This window comes from Cyprinus carpio, chromosome A9, assembly GCF_018340385.1.
Source record: "Cyprinus carpio isolate SPL01 chromosome A9, ASM1834038v1, whole genome shotgun sequence".
Lineage (NCBI taxonomy): Eukaryota > Metazoa > Chordata > Actinopteri > Cypriniformes > Cyprinidae > Cyprinus > Cyprinus carpio.
Genome location: NC_056580.1, coordinates 4,682,031 through 4,697,556, shown reverse-complemented (window position 1 = coordinate 4,697,556; position 15,526 = coordinate 4,682,031). Strand labels below are relative to the sequence as shown.

The 15,526-nt window shown below is 43.3% G+C and overlaps 1 protein-coding gene across 1 annotated transcript in view; it reads right to left on the bottom strand.

The window, feature by feature from the left end:
• Positions 1-12,448, bottom strand: part of LOC122134548 (NACHT, LRR and PYD domains-containing protein 3-like) — a 63,718-nt gene extending 51,270 nt beyond the window's left edge. Inside the window, exons 1-2 of the mRNA XM_042763247.1 lie at positions 10,825-12,448; positions 10,481-10,785 (exon numbers count right to left, since the gene is read on the bottom strand). Coding sequence (XP_042619181.1) covers positions 10,481-10,785; positions 10,825-12,306 — 1,787 coding nt within the window. The 5' untranslated portion in view covers positions 12,307-12,448. The remainder of the gene's footprint in view (positions 1-10,480; positions 10,786-10,824) is intronic.
• Positions 12,449-15,526: the final 3,078 nt, after the last annotated feature.

Below are 15,526 nucleotides of genomic sequence, written 5' to 3'. Positions count from 1 at the left end.
GTCTGCACCTCCTGACCAAGAAAGCATCATCCCTCACACTGAGGTACCAGAAAGTGCTGTTTTGGTTATCTGTACCCACAACGAAACACACAAGACATACCCTGACTGCTTATCGATTGACACACAAGCCCCAACACCAAAACTCCTGGGGAACCTGATCGAGAAGGGAGTGGCTCGGAAACTCTACCTAACTATCACCTTAGAAAAGGAAATGAGACTCGAAGCCCTTGTGGACACAGGCTCAGACCTCACGTTGATTTCGGCTGAACTATTTGATCAGCTCAAATTTGAAGCTCAAGGACAGAATCGAACTCTTAATTTCCACACTTGTGAGCTGAATGTACAGTCATACAGCCAAAATGACATCCAGCTTAGAAACGTAGCTCCCATCCACCTGACTATCGGTCCTATGAGTCTAGTACATCCTATTTATGTCTCACCAATGAACACTTATTCATTTCTCATCGGCAAAGACCTGCTAGATCGCTTTGAGCTTTTACTAGACTTCAAACAGCTGAAAGTCTGGGCTCAAGTGCGAGATCCTCTTCCCCTCCAGCCACACAGGTCGCCGGCGCCAGACTTTCAGGTCACCGAGGTCATGGGAACTCCCACAGAGCCAGACTGTCAAGTCACCGAGGTCACGGGAACTCCCACAGAGCCAGACTGTCAGGTCACAGAGGTCAAGGGAACCCCAGCAGTCAGCCATGGGTACGCAGCCTCAACTACAAGCCAAGGCTCAAGTTCGCTCCTCTGCACCTTCAAGGCCACCAAAGACTCTGATACCTACAGCCCCAAGGTCAAGACCGAACTGCAGCTGCATGATGTAACCACAACGGACATTATTCTGGCCATATGGGCAGACAACTCAGCCATTAGTCTCTCCCTTTACAACGCAATCATTGAGAAGACACCGGACCTTCCGTATGCCAGCAAGCGCACCCGTTTCCCCTTGAACCCACACCCATCCTCTATGGTGTCTGCCAGAGGGATCTGCGCTTTGTATGTGAAATGGAATTACCGGTGCCTGACTCATTATTTCCTGGTCGTTCCGGACCTGCCCCACGATGTTTACATTGGAGCAGGACATCTTGATTCGCCTCAAAGCTCATGTGGACATCTTTAATGAAGTTGTATGGGCCCCATTGACTTTGCAGCCACGCGTTTCCATCAACCATGACAACCTCATGTCAGGACAGACCATCCCAGAGGTCTGCACCTTAGTCAACGAACAGGAAACGGTGGTACCAGCTTACACCAAAGGGGTCGCTATTCGGCTCAACATGCGATGTGGTCAAACCTTAAACCACAGGCTGGGTTTCTTCCAACCTTCACCTGAATGTATGGAACTCGGACTCACACTGGAAGCCACACCCCTCACTGAAGTGTCATCTCGTGTTGTCTACATCCTTTTCAACAACTGCACGGCAACTGACATCAACATTCCCAAGGCCTACCGGCTGGGATGGCTAGTGAGCCATGACTTTCATGACTTTGAACTTTTACTACCTGTCATTGGGCCCATTCCACCTGCACTGATACCCGAAGGCAGTATAGACAACACATTGTTCACTGCACCCTTCAAATTCATCGCCATCACATCTGTCATGTCAGTGACCAAAGACCAGGTGTGCAGAACGGAGCTGACTGAGGACCAACACCTTGCAGTATACACAGTCTCCCACCAGAGCGTCGGTGAGACTGTTGAACCTACTACACCTCTCAATACCAAACTGACTGATGACACACCGACGGAGGAGCCTTACCCAGGTTTTGAATCTCAAGTGCAGCAAATTCTACAAGATGCTAATGCACTTGAGAGCGATACGGATCGTCAAGGACTCAGACAAGTTCTGTATAAGTTCAAAGAATCCTTTGCCAAAGACTCTTTAGACTGTGGTCTCACCAGCCTCCACACGGTACGCATCCCTACGCACCCTGATGCTCCTCCCACTTTTGTCAAACAGTACAAGATTCCCATCGCCTCACATGAACCAGTGCAGGAGATCATCGAATCTATGCTTGAGAAAGGTGTCATCCGTCCATGCAACAGCACCTACTCAGCCCCCATCTGGCCCGTCCTCAAACCTAACGGCAAATGGCGACCCACCATTGAATACAGGAAACTGAATCAACAGGTGCCGCTGTCACGATGGCCCATGACCCAGCTAGAACAAGAAATACCCCGAATCAGAGGAGCCACAATCTTCTCTACACTTGATGTGGCCTCTGGATTCTGGACCATTCCGGTGCACCCGGAAGACCAACACAAGCTGGCGTTTACATTTGGCAACTGACAGTTCACCTTTAACAGGTGTCCGTTTGGCTACGCCAACTCACCAGCTGAATTCAACATCTTTCTGAACAAGGCCTGCCCAGATGCTAGAATGAGAGGTAACCTGATCTTTGTAGATGATGTTCTCATGAAAAGTACAACGGTGGCCGACCACCTGAAAGAAATAGACTATGTTCTGAACCAATTATCCACCGCCGGAGCCAAGATCGCCCTCCACAAAGGACAGTGGTGCCGAACTAAGGTTAACTACGTGGGCCTGCTCATCGGATCCCAAGGCATTGAACCACAGTCGAACCGTATTCATGCTATTCAAAAAACATCAAGCCTCCCACTAATGTCTCTGAGCTGCGGAGTTTTCTAGGGGTATGCAATTACTCTCGACAGTTCATCGAAAACTACTCAGACATTGCCAGACCTCTGACAGCTCTGCTAAAAAAGGACTGCCCTTTCGTCTGGTCGAAGGCTCAAGAACACGCCATGAAAGAACTAAAAAGACATTTATGCACAGCTCCATGTCTTGCTTACCCCGATCCACAAAAGGAATTCTACATGGAAGCTGGGTTTTCCGACCAATGTCTAAGTGCTGGCCTGTACCAACGGCATGTCCAAGACAAGAAAGTAGTTGCCTATGCCAGCAAGGCACTGCTTCCACCAGAGTGTAAGTTCTCAGACTGTGAAAAAGCTCTGCTCTGCACTGTATGGGCCATTCAGCGATTCTCCAATTACATTGGAGCACAAAAAGTTATCATAGAGACTTGCCACCAGCCAGTAATGTTCCTCAACAGCCAACGAATCTGAGATGGCGTGGTCACCAATTCACGCATAGCCACATGGTTAATGGCTCTCCAAGGACGCAATGTTGAGGCCCGGTATGCACAGAATCACAAGTCTGCACTGGGCAATGGCCTGGCTGCATGCCAAAACTGCTCTGATAACATACCTCCAGAAACAATGGGCGTGCAAGAACCCCAACAACAACAACCAACCTGTCACAGGTACTTTGAAGAGAATGCGTGTCAAGGCATGCTCACAGCCTATGTCGATGGATGCTCCTACAACCACGATGGCATCCTTAAGGCAGGTGCAGGAGTGCTGTGGGTCAACGACCAGCCGTGCCCCTCACAACACTTCAAATTAGGTCCCCAGTCTTCACAGTATGCAGAAATAGCAGCCATTCTCATAACTCTGCAGATCGCATCAGCCCATGACATCAGAGAAATCCTCATCTGTACAGACTCTAACTATGCCAGACTCAGTTTTGTGTGCCGCCTTCCAGGTTGGAAACAGAATGGTTTCAAAACGGCAAACAACAAGCCAGTCAAACACCAACACCTGTTCCAGGAATGTGATAACATCACAAAAACACACAATATAACTGTGTACTGGAAGAAGGTAAAAGGACACTCGAAGTTACCAGGTCTGGACAAAGACCTAAATGATCAAACTGACGCCCTCGCCAAAACAGGCGCACTACATGGGGAGGTGTGGTCACTTCCAGAACCCACACCCAGCCCCAATGTTGCAGTGTTAACCCGCAGCAAACGACCTTCACCTGTGGCAGTGCCCCGCCTCACAGCCGCTATCGCTAACTCCACAGATTTCCAACAACGACATTGCAGATATGCAAGCTTCTGACACTGCCATAAAGACAATTCTTAACCACCTCTCTGACCCCTCCAACCACCCTATCACGCAGGCTGAGCTCACTGATGACTCGTGCCTCCGACACCTATATAACACCAGACACATGCTGCGCGTACAGGGCGACATTCTGTGGTTTGCACCTGATGACAACACAGCGCCACGGCTCGTGGTGCCACGATGCCAAAGGGGGATACTACTAATGTACGCCCACGACACACCATGTGCTGGACACCACGGTACCAGAGCCACGTATGACACACTGACACAGGTGGCATTTTGGCCCGGCATGCAGCAAGATGTGGCAGAGTACGTCAGAGAATGTCTTGTGTGCTGCCAGTTCACACCAGCAAACCCAAACCACAGAGCCCCATTGCAACGCAGAGGGATCACGTTCCCGTGGTCAGACCTTCAAATTCTTTGGGTGGGGAGGGTGCCCAGGTCAACAAGAGGCAACAAGTACTTTCTCACTGTGGTGTGCCAGTTTACCAAGTGGGTAGAGTGTCTGCCAGCACCCAATGACACTGCCCAAACCACGGCATACCTCCTGATGAACCATATCTTCTCCCGGTTCGGATTGCCACTGAGAGTCAACTCAGACAGAGGTACCCACTTCACGGCCGAGATCATGCAACAGATCTGGAAATGCCTAGGGGTACAAGCTAAACTTCACATCAGCCACCATCCAATCGCGTCCGGCCAGGTAGAGAGATCGAACCGAGCAGTGGTCGCCATGCTTAAAAAGTATGTGTCTGCTAACCAGAAAGACTGGGATGTGAAACTACCCCTTGTGCTGATGGCCATCAGAGCCACCCCGCAGGAATCAACACGGGTGTCCCCTTTTGAACTCATGACTGGGCGGCAGATGACCCTGCCACTACACTTGCTGTATCAACCAGGAGACTCCAACCTTGTCACTGCTTACACCACATTCCAGTATCTTGACGAGCTCCATAGACACTTGAAAACAACTTTTGCTTTTGCCCAGCAACACCTGCAAAAAAGCGCTGAAGGTCAGAAAGCATATTACGACCGGAAAGCATCACACCAAGAACTAAATGTGGGCCACAGGGTCTTGTATTACAGCTTCACCCCGCCAACTCAGATGGGCCCCCAGCGGCTGTCAAAGAAATTCCTACCACACTGGACGGGACCCCATGAGATTATGAACAAACTCTCCCCAGTTGCGTACCAAATCCAGCTAAACCGGAGATCGAGAGAACCAGTTCTCAAATGGGTCCACCGTAACCAGATTAAGAGACATGTGGCCACTAGCAGAGAAAGACAGGGAGGGGCCAATGCAAGCTAAACTCAACCGCCACCATCGAAGCGGAAAGACTGTCCCATCCTTCTTCAAGAACTACAACTTCACCCTAGGTCCAGAGTTAGAACTATGGATTGAAAAAGGGGGGCCTCAGCTCATTGACATTGCTCCCGTCGACGCAGCCCTCCAAGCCTTGTCTCGATCAACCATCCTGAACACCTCACCTGTTGTCCAAGCCTGGACTGCAGCTGACACAGCACTGTGCATCTCCATGGTCATCGGCCACACCCTGACCCTTGGTGTGGCCTTCATCCTATACAGGAAACTCAACGAGATGCGAACCTCTGCAGCCAAACTCAGGACAACCCTGACTGGAGGTCTCCGATGGAAACCACGGAAGGAAGGTACCACACCAGAAACTGATACGGACCTCATCGAGCTGGGTCGTCAGCCCTAACAAACACCTGCTCTCCGACCGTCATGATTCACCTGCCATCCGACCATTGTGATGGGTGTGGTCCGATAATGACCACAGGGCATCATCCGACCACAAAGGGGGAATGTAACACTAATGAGCGGATGGTATTCAACCATCTGTTTCATATTAATGAATCCTGAGTCTCTAACACGTCCTGCACTCAGAGAGAAGAACTTAAAAAAAAACGAAAAAACAAAAGATAAGGACTTTTGTTTTTACGACATCCTCCAACATAAAACCCCCCCTCGGGCGCCGCGATGTCGATAACATCCCAGCCCTCGTGACATTTATTACACCTTCGAGATGATCCAGAGACACTCTCGTGAGCATCAAAGGAAAGAAACACCCGCCCTTTTGGTCACAGCACGACGACATTCCAGACACACACACACACACACACACACCCACACGAGCATTTCTGGCTCACACATGAACACTTTTGATAAACTACCTCTAAATGTATTAAATGTATCTCTTTATGTGCTTAGATGTCTTCACGTGATATAGTGGAATAGATATAATGTTTACTGTGTGTTTAATCAAACTTTATATGCCTGTAGTTAGGAACAACTCTGTATCTCTGTATCCCTGACTCGCAAAGTTATAGTTTATAGTGTCTGTATGATCGTAGAAACGCGACTGTGACGAATCTCAACGGCAAATTACAAAAAGATGCATTGTTTCAGAAGTACAATCTTTCTGAGGAAAAATGTGTAATTTTGTCATCGCCATGAATTAGACCAGTGGGCGGAAATCAGCAGACAAAGAAGATTTTTCCCGCCTCAGTTTCTCACACCTCATTGGTTCATAAGGTGACATAGGTGTGAACCACCTTTCAATAAAAACAAAAGAAAACCCTTGCTCGTGGCATTCCGCCAGAGAGAGAGGGGGGTTTCCCAGTTCGCGATCGGACTTCTCAAGAAGTCCCTCCGTTTGTTCTTCTTTACTTTTTCGTTTTATCTTAGTTTTTCTTTATTGTCTTCTGATATTTGACTTCGTTCAATTGTCCTCACGAGTCAAACGAACTTAAGTCTAATCATCTTTTGGCAAAGTTTACATTCGCGTTAACCACGAACTCACGCACCATCAGCTCCGGAGCGGACAACGCAGAAGCTACAACAACGGACAATTTGAGCTCAGCTACACACAAGAGCCAGATCAAAGCAAGTACTTTCTTATATCGCAACTTAAAAATTGCTGTTTAAGGTTGTCTAGGCTATTCCACTTTTGTGAAATTATCCAATGACTTGGAGTCTTTCGCAAAGTTAACTGTTTGAAAATTGTCACTCTGAGATCTGCCTTCCCTCTCTCTCTCTCTCTCTCTCTCTCTCTCTCTCTCTCTCTCTCTCTCTCTCTCTCTTTCTCTCTTCCTCTCTATCTCTTTTTACTATTTTCGTTTGATTATCTTGTTTAAGCTGTATTGTTTGTTTGCTATATACTCATATTTACTCTGTGTGAATTGTAGTTATGTACTCTTTAGTCCGCTTTTATTAAATACAATAATTTGCTTGAATTGAACCGTTTTATTGCTCATCAAGATCGAAGTCCCTGAATCGTGTGATCTAAGCTACAAGCTTTGTTTTCTAGTAATTACTATTCAGTAATCTAAATACTACATACACAGAAAATATTGTTCTTCCTGATCAGAAGATTAATATTTCTTGGAGTTTGTAAGAAGGGTATTTTTATTGATATTTGATAAGGGAGTCTAGCATCCAGTTCGCGGGACGAACAGATTGTCTAGATAACTTACATTAATTCTAGTAAAGATTACCTTTAAATGATTAAATATTCCCTCTTTGGGTAATTTAATATTTGTAAGCAATAAGCACATCATATTCATAGACTCATGAATATTCACTTCATTTGAGTTAATTATTCCCCAGAAAGTGATTGTTGCTACAGACAGATCATCTACAGACACACAGTCAGATCATCTACAGGCACACAGTCAGATCATCTACAGACACACAGACAGATCATCTAAAGGCACACAGTCAGATCATCTACAGACACACAGTGAGATAATCTACAGAGACAGTCAGATCATCTACAGGCACACTGTCAGATCATCTACAGGCACACTGTCAGATCATCTACAGGCACACTGTCAGATCATCTACAGACACACAGACAGATCATCTACAGACACACAGACAGATCATCTACAGACACACAGACAGATCATCTACAGTCACACAGACAGATCATCTACAGACACACAGTCAGATAATCTACAGTCACACAGACAGATCATCTACAGTCACACAGACAGATCATCTACAGACACACAGTCAGATCATCCACAGTCACACAGACAGATCATCTACAGTCACACAGACAGATCATCTACAGACACACAGTCAGATCATCTACAGGCACACAGTCAGATCATCTACAGTCACACAGACAGATCATATACAGTCACACAGACAGATCATCTACAGACACACAGTCAGATCATCTACAGGCACACAGTCAGATCATCTACAGTAACACAGACAGATCACCTACAGACACACACAGTCAGATCATCTACAGGCACACACAGTGAGATAATCTACAGACACAGTCAGATCATCTACAGTCACACAGACAGATCATCTACAGGCACACAGTCAGATCATCTACAGACACACACAGACAGATCATCTACAGTCACACAGACAGATCATCTACAGACACACACAGACAGATCATCTACAAACACACACAGACAGATCATCTACAGACACACAGTCAGATCATCTACAGACACACAGACAGATCATCTACAGACACAGAGGCAGATCATCTACAGACACACAGTCAGATAATCTATAGACACACAGTCAGATCATCTACAGGCACACAGTCAGATCATCTACAGTCACACAGACAGATAATCTACAGACACACAGTCAGATCATCTACAGACACACACAGACAGATCATCTACAGTCACACAGACAGATCATCTACAGTCACACAGTCAGATCATCTACAAACACACACAGACAGATCATCTACAAACACACACAGACAGATCATCTACAGTCACACAGACAGATCATCTACAGGCACACAGTCAGATCATCTACAGACACACACAGACAGATCATCTACAGTCACACAGACAGATCATCTACAGTCACACAGTCAGATCATCTACAAACACACACAGACAGATCATCTACAAACACACACACAGACAGATCATCTACAGTCACACAGACAGATCATCTACAGGCACACAGTCAGATCATCTACAGACACACACAGACAGATCATCTACAGACACACAGTCAGATCATCTACAGGCACACTGTCAGATCATCTACAGGCACACTGTCAGATCATCTACAGGCACACAGTCAGATCATCTACAGACACACACAGTCAGATCATCTACAGACACATACAGACAGATCATCTACAGACACACAGTCAGATCATCTACAGGTACACAGTCAGATCATCTAAAGACACACACAGACAGGTCATCTATGGACACACACAGACAGATAATCTACAAACAGATCATCTACTGTCACACAGACAGATAATCTACAGACACACACAGTCAGATCATCTACGGACACACATCAACATTGTGACCACTTGACTGTAAATTATCTCTTACATGTTTTAAAATACCTCAGTATCTGCAGCTGACAGTTTGGACTCTTCAGTCCATCGGAAACAAACTTTACACCAGAGTCCTTCAGGTCATTGTTACTCAGATCCAGCTCTCTCAGGACACAGTTTGAGGATTGCAGAACTGATGACAAACTCTCACAACACTGAGAAGTGAGATTACAGCCAGCAATACTGAAAGAGAGCAGAACACACACATGAACAGTCAGATAATCTACAGACACACACAGCCGGATCATCTACAGACACAGTCAGATCATCAAGACACACACAGTCATATCTAAAGACACACACAGACAGATCATCTACAGACACAAACAGATCATCTACAGTCACACACAGATCATCTACAGACACACACAGTGAGATCATCTACAGTCACACAGACAGATCATCTACAGACACACACAGATCATCTACAGACACACACAGTCAGATCATCTACAGACACACACAGATCATCTTCAGACACACGGTCAGATCATCTTCAGACACACGTCAACATTGTGACTGGTTGACCGTAAATTATCTCTTATATGTTCTTAAGTACCTCAGTATCTGCAGCTTACAGTTTGGACACTTCAGTCCATCAGAAACAAATTTTACACCAGAGTCCTGCAGGGCATTATTACTCAGATCCAGCTCTCTCAGGACACAGTTTGAGGATTGTAGAGTTGAAGACACAATTTCACAATGCTGATCTGAGATATTACAGTCAGAAAATCTAGAAGAGATTAATTGAAATTGAAGAAATAACAAAACAATAATTTTGTAAATTTTCTGCGGATTCACTACTCACTGTAAAAACTAAAAATGACACTGTCAGCAGGTATTTCATAATAACCAAATTCTAGACCACAGCAAAAACATTTATAATTGCTGCAACATTTATTTTAAACGTGTCAGAGGGGGCGGAGTCAGGGGACAGACTTGAGAGTCGGACTTGTAACCCAAAGGTCGCAGGTTCGAGTCTCAGGTCCGGCAGGGATTGTAGGTGGGGGGAGTGAATAACCAGTGCTCTCTTCCACCCTCAATACCATGACTGATGTGAGACCCTTGAGCAAGGCATTCCGATTCCAAATTCAGTATGAGAAACACACGTCACTTCACTTACTCACTTTAGATTCATTATTAAATATGATACATTAGTTTATGATTAAATACTCACAGAGCTTTTCTGCAGTTGATCACGGCTGCTACCAGTCTTCTTCTGCCCTCATCTGATGTGTTGTATTTCTTGAGGTCCAGCTCATCCAGCGGCACCTCTGACATCTGAAGCATGTAGGAGATTGTAGAGCAGTGAGCAGCTGAGAGTTTCTCCTCTGAGTGTTTGTCTGATTTCACAAACTCCTGAATCTCTCTGGACAGAGTCTGATCTTTCACTTCCAGCAGACAGAGAAACAGACTGATGGACTGACCAGCTGAGAGATTACCATCTAGATTTCGTTTTTTGAGTGGATATGTATATTTTTTCTTAAACTTATTCATCCCATCATCATCACCAGTGTTAACCTTGATCTTCTCTTTAATGTACTGTGTGGTTGTCCTGATGCTCTCTGAGCTGTTCTCTGTGTGTGTCAGTAGATCCTGTAAGAGTCTCTGATTGGATTCCAGTGAAACGCCCAGCAGGAACCGCAGGAACAGATCCAGCTGTCCATTCTCACTCTCAAGGGCTTTATCTACTGCTGATCTTAGTAGATTATACAGAGAGTCATCAGATCTGTAAGACCTGAATTCATCCAGTGGCTCCTTGTTCTTTGTTAAGCAGCAGTAAAACACATAGAAAGCAGCAAGAAACTCCTGAATGCTCAGATGAATGAAGCTGTAGACTTTCCTCTGATGAATCACTGATTCCTCCTTAAAGATCTCAGTGCAAATCCCAGAATACACTGAGGCATCAGTGACGTCTATACCACTCTCAATCAGGTCCTCCTCATAGAACATCACATTGCCCTTCATCAGCTGTTTGAAAGCCACTTCAGCAAGTTTCACAATCACTTCTCTTTTGGACTGCAGGAGTTTCTCTGGATCTCTCTCTTCATACTTCTGCTTCCTCATGTTGATCTGAATCAGCAGGAAGTGGATGTACATTTCAGTCAGAGTTTGAGGGATTTCTGCACTCAGATCTTCTTCCAGGAGCTTCTGAAGCACAGTGGATGAGATCCAGCAGAAGACGGGGATGTGGCACATGATGTGGAGGCTTATTGCTCTTCTGATGTGTGAGATGATTCTGCTGGCTTGATGCTCATCACTGATTCTCTTCCTGAAATATTCCTCCTTCTGAGGCTCAGTGAATCCCTGAATTTCTGTCAGACGGTGGATGTATTTGGAGGGGATCTGATTGGCTGCTGCTGGTCTGGAGGTGATCCAGATGAGAGCAGAGGGAAGCAGCTCTCCTTTCATGAGCTTTGACATCAACACAGCCACTGACTCGGTCTCATTCACATCACAAACTTTCTCATCATCTGAAAACATCAGTGTGATTCTGCTTTCATCCAGACCATCAAAGATGAACACAACCTTACACTCCTCATAAATCTTTGAGTCCAGATCTTGAAGATCAGGATGAAAGTCCAGCAGAAGTCTGTGAAGACTGTACTGATGATCTCGGATCAAGTTCAGCTCTCGAAATGGAAGCACAAACATGAAATCTACATCCTGATTGGCTTTTCCCTCGGCCCAGTCCAGAATGAACTTCTGCACAGAGACGGTTTTTCCGATTCCAGCGATGCCTTTAGTAAGAACAGTCTTGATCTGCTCTTTCTCCTCACATCCTGCTTCGGCTGAGGCTTTAAAGATGTCATTGTAGTTGATCAGATTGTCCTGTGAGTGTTGTGTTCTGGCTGTTTTCTCCATCTGTAAAACCTCATGTTCTTCATTCACTCCTTCTCTCTCTCCCTCTATGATGTAGAGCTGTGTGTAGATGCTATTCAGAAGGCTTTCATTCTCCTGGAGTTTCAGTCCCTCAAATAATCTCTCATACTTGTTCTTCATGCTGGTTTTGAGCTGCTCTTTGACTCTCTGTAGTTCATCATTCACTGGTTGATCATGTTTATTCAGGAACGCTGTAATGCTTGTGTTGTTCAGACAGAAGACAGAGGTGGCTCCTAGAGAGATGCTTCGCTCTCCATCTGCTCTGCTGAAATATCAGAAGAAGAACAGATTAAAAATATCTAAAAATGAAGGATGTGTAAATTAACATCTAAATCGACAGAGATGTCAGTCTTGTATTTTCAGTATAATTTCAGTTATAGATTATCTGTTTAACACTTTTTGTAAGGCACACTGTTCCAAAGCAGAACAGCAGAAAAATGCAAAGAAAAGGAAAAGAGAGTCTTACAATCTTCCAGCGAACAGCTACAGATGATGGAGGAAAGGAACAAACTCACTGAGAGCTTTTTTTGGGATAATTTTTTTATTTATTTTACATATATAGGGTCACATACAATTATCCAAAATCCTTTTCACAATAAACAGAACAAACTGACCGTCTGAACCCTCCCTCCCAGTGGTCTCCCAGCGGTTCAGGCCACATTACAATACATTGCAATCTAATCAAATTACATAAATAATATAAACTTAGGATAAGTAGAGTAGCACCTACAGATGGTAGACAACCAAAATGCGTAATGCCGCTGCGCGTACCGCCGCCGCAGGGCCGCGGCGTTAACTGCAAATCAGTCGCGTGTTAAAATCATTCGCGAAACTACCGCCAGGTGGCGCAAAGGGACGGATTGCGAACTGAATGTAATTGTAAAATGAAAGGAAGATGTAAAACAACAATAACATTATAATATACATTATAACATCCTTAAAAGCCATTAAAAAATAGCATAGTCTTAGGCTACAGTCTACTCATCAAAAAATAAAAAAAACCTTTACACAAAGGCTCTTATGCATGCTCTTGTTTTTAAACAGTCATTTTATATATATATACGGATTAAAATGTTTTCATTTCGGTTCATTCTTGGTTTAAAAATAATAATAATAATAATAATAATCTTCAGTTTCCATTTATAGAGCGAAATGAGAACGATCCAGCATTTACAAATAATTCTTATTAACTCTGTTATTATTCTTGATTTTTCAAACTGCTAACACTTTGCATTTTTGAATTATGCCTTTTCTGTGTGACCAATAATTGTGAATTGTGACTTTGATCGCGCTGGTGCCTCACGCGCACATATTCATTGGAAACAGCAGTCATTCACCGAGCCATGCGGCGCGAGCAGCGGTCCACTTTGGCATATTTTTGCTAATTATGATTTTTTTTTTTTCGATACTGAAACACGTGTGAAATCCAAAGCCTATTTGACCTAATGAATAAGAGTTTAGCTTCAAATGGGCAACATGTTTGGATTTGTCCCGAATGAGAGAGATAAGCCCAACATAATGTATCACTTTAAATTATTTGTAATTATTATTTTTGTTGTTGTTTATAAGCCTATATTATTATATAGCCTGCTGCAATTATATTTATCCATTAGAATTATATATTTGTAATTCTTGTTCTGTTCTGATAATTTTTTACATTTAAAGGATTTGTTGTAAAGTGAAGGGAACTAAAAATATCCTGTTGTTACATTAGCCTATAGCATTATTAGGCCTGCCGTTATTATTTCTGAATGTAATAAAATGCAACTCTCACAAATGTAATTTTAATTTTTTAGCGGGTTTTCGTGTATGTTTTTATCCAGCTTTATTTTTCCATTGCATCTAAAAATGACTGTGCATCACATTCACTTCGTGAACAAACAAATATAACTTCAGATCTGCCTCCTGCGATGCTCAGCTGTGGACAATGTTTGATATAAAGGTTGCTGTCACATTTTATACAGGAATTGTTCATTTAAAAAAAAAAATCAAATTATATTGTTAGTTTTATGCTAACATGCACTCAAGTCTTCGGATACTATACAAGATACAAGTTCATTTAGGCTATTTAACATGCACTGTGACATTTTACCGTTTCAACTTAAACTCCTTGAGATTTTAAAGTCAGTTTAATAGTTTTGAAATTCAAGTTGAATCTCGAAAAAAAAAAATTTAATTAAATTATTTCTATGAATTAATAAGTTAGCATTTCTTTTTCATCATAGCATTTTTTACGAGGTGTATTCGTTTTCTGAAACCAAGCACCCACTTTTTTTCTTTTTTAAATCTATGAATCGCTCGCATATCTCCTACAACCTACAAATAAGGGCTAATAGAGGTTCTTTCTTTAATTATTTATTTATAATGTTTATTCTTGAAGAAAATAAGTATTTATTCTTTAATAAAATAAAGGGATCCAAATATTTGTAATGTACAATAATATAGGCTTATATCTGCCTGCAGTTAAAAAGTTATATTTGTTTTGATTCATCCATTTATGTAACAATTAGCCTATTCTAAAAATAAAAATAAATAATGTCATAAAAAATGCCATCGGTCTGAGTAAATTTTACCATTATAGAATTGGGGTAGTAATTTAGGAGGTGAAAATACAGTGAAATTACAAATGGCAAGGGATTTTAAAGCATGACAACTGAAGGTCTATGAAACATTTGATGCATTTTTTTAAACAATGGCACTTAAAGTTTTCAACTATTTCAACCATATAGCCTGTGAATAAATAAATAAAATGCATACTTTTCAGTGAAAGAACACTGAGAGTGTAGGTCGCTTCTGGTGTTTGGATTTGTACTTCAATATAATGAGCTCCAAGTTTAAGAATAGCCTACACTAGGTTTTTTTTTTTTTTTTTTACTCTCTATTTAACAGCATTAACCTACAATGAAATACGTCTTCCTTCAGGCAGACTGAATGTTTTCCTGTCTTGCTAAATGTTGGGTCAGTTTGCGCGAGTCCCGCGCGCTATGAAGCGGGAGCAGCTTACAGAGGATTCCGCTTGGTCTTAAAGCCTTCCGCAAACGCCTACGTTCACAAATAACAATGATTTTGGCAAAAATAATGATTAATTATCAATTGATAATTTGTTATTATTTTGTTCTAGTGAAAATAATAATATGGGCTGCGGGAAAATAATGAATAAAAAGAGTAAGGCTGCTGTGAGTGCAGGCATGTTTCAACCCAGTAACATGACAACACACAGTTCCTCACAGCCAACAAACAGACAGAGTTCAGTTCAGCTGGAGGGGGTTGGGGTAGTTCTGTATAGCTTGTGGGGGTCGAGATAAAGGTGTGAATCTCTTGCTCTTTCATATGGACAGTG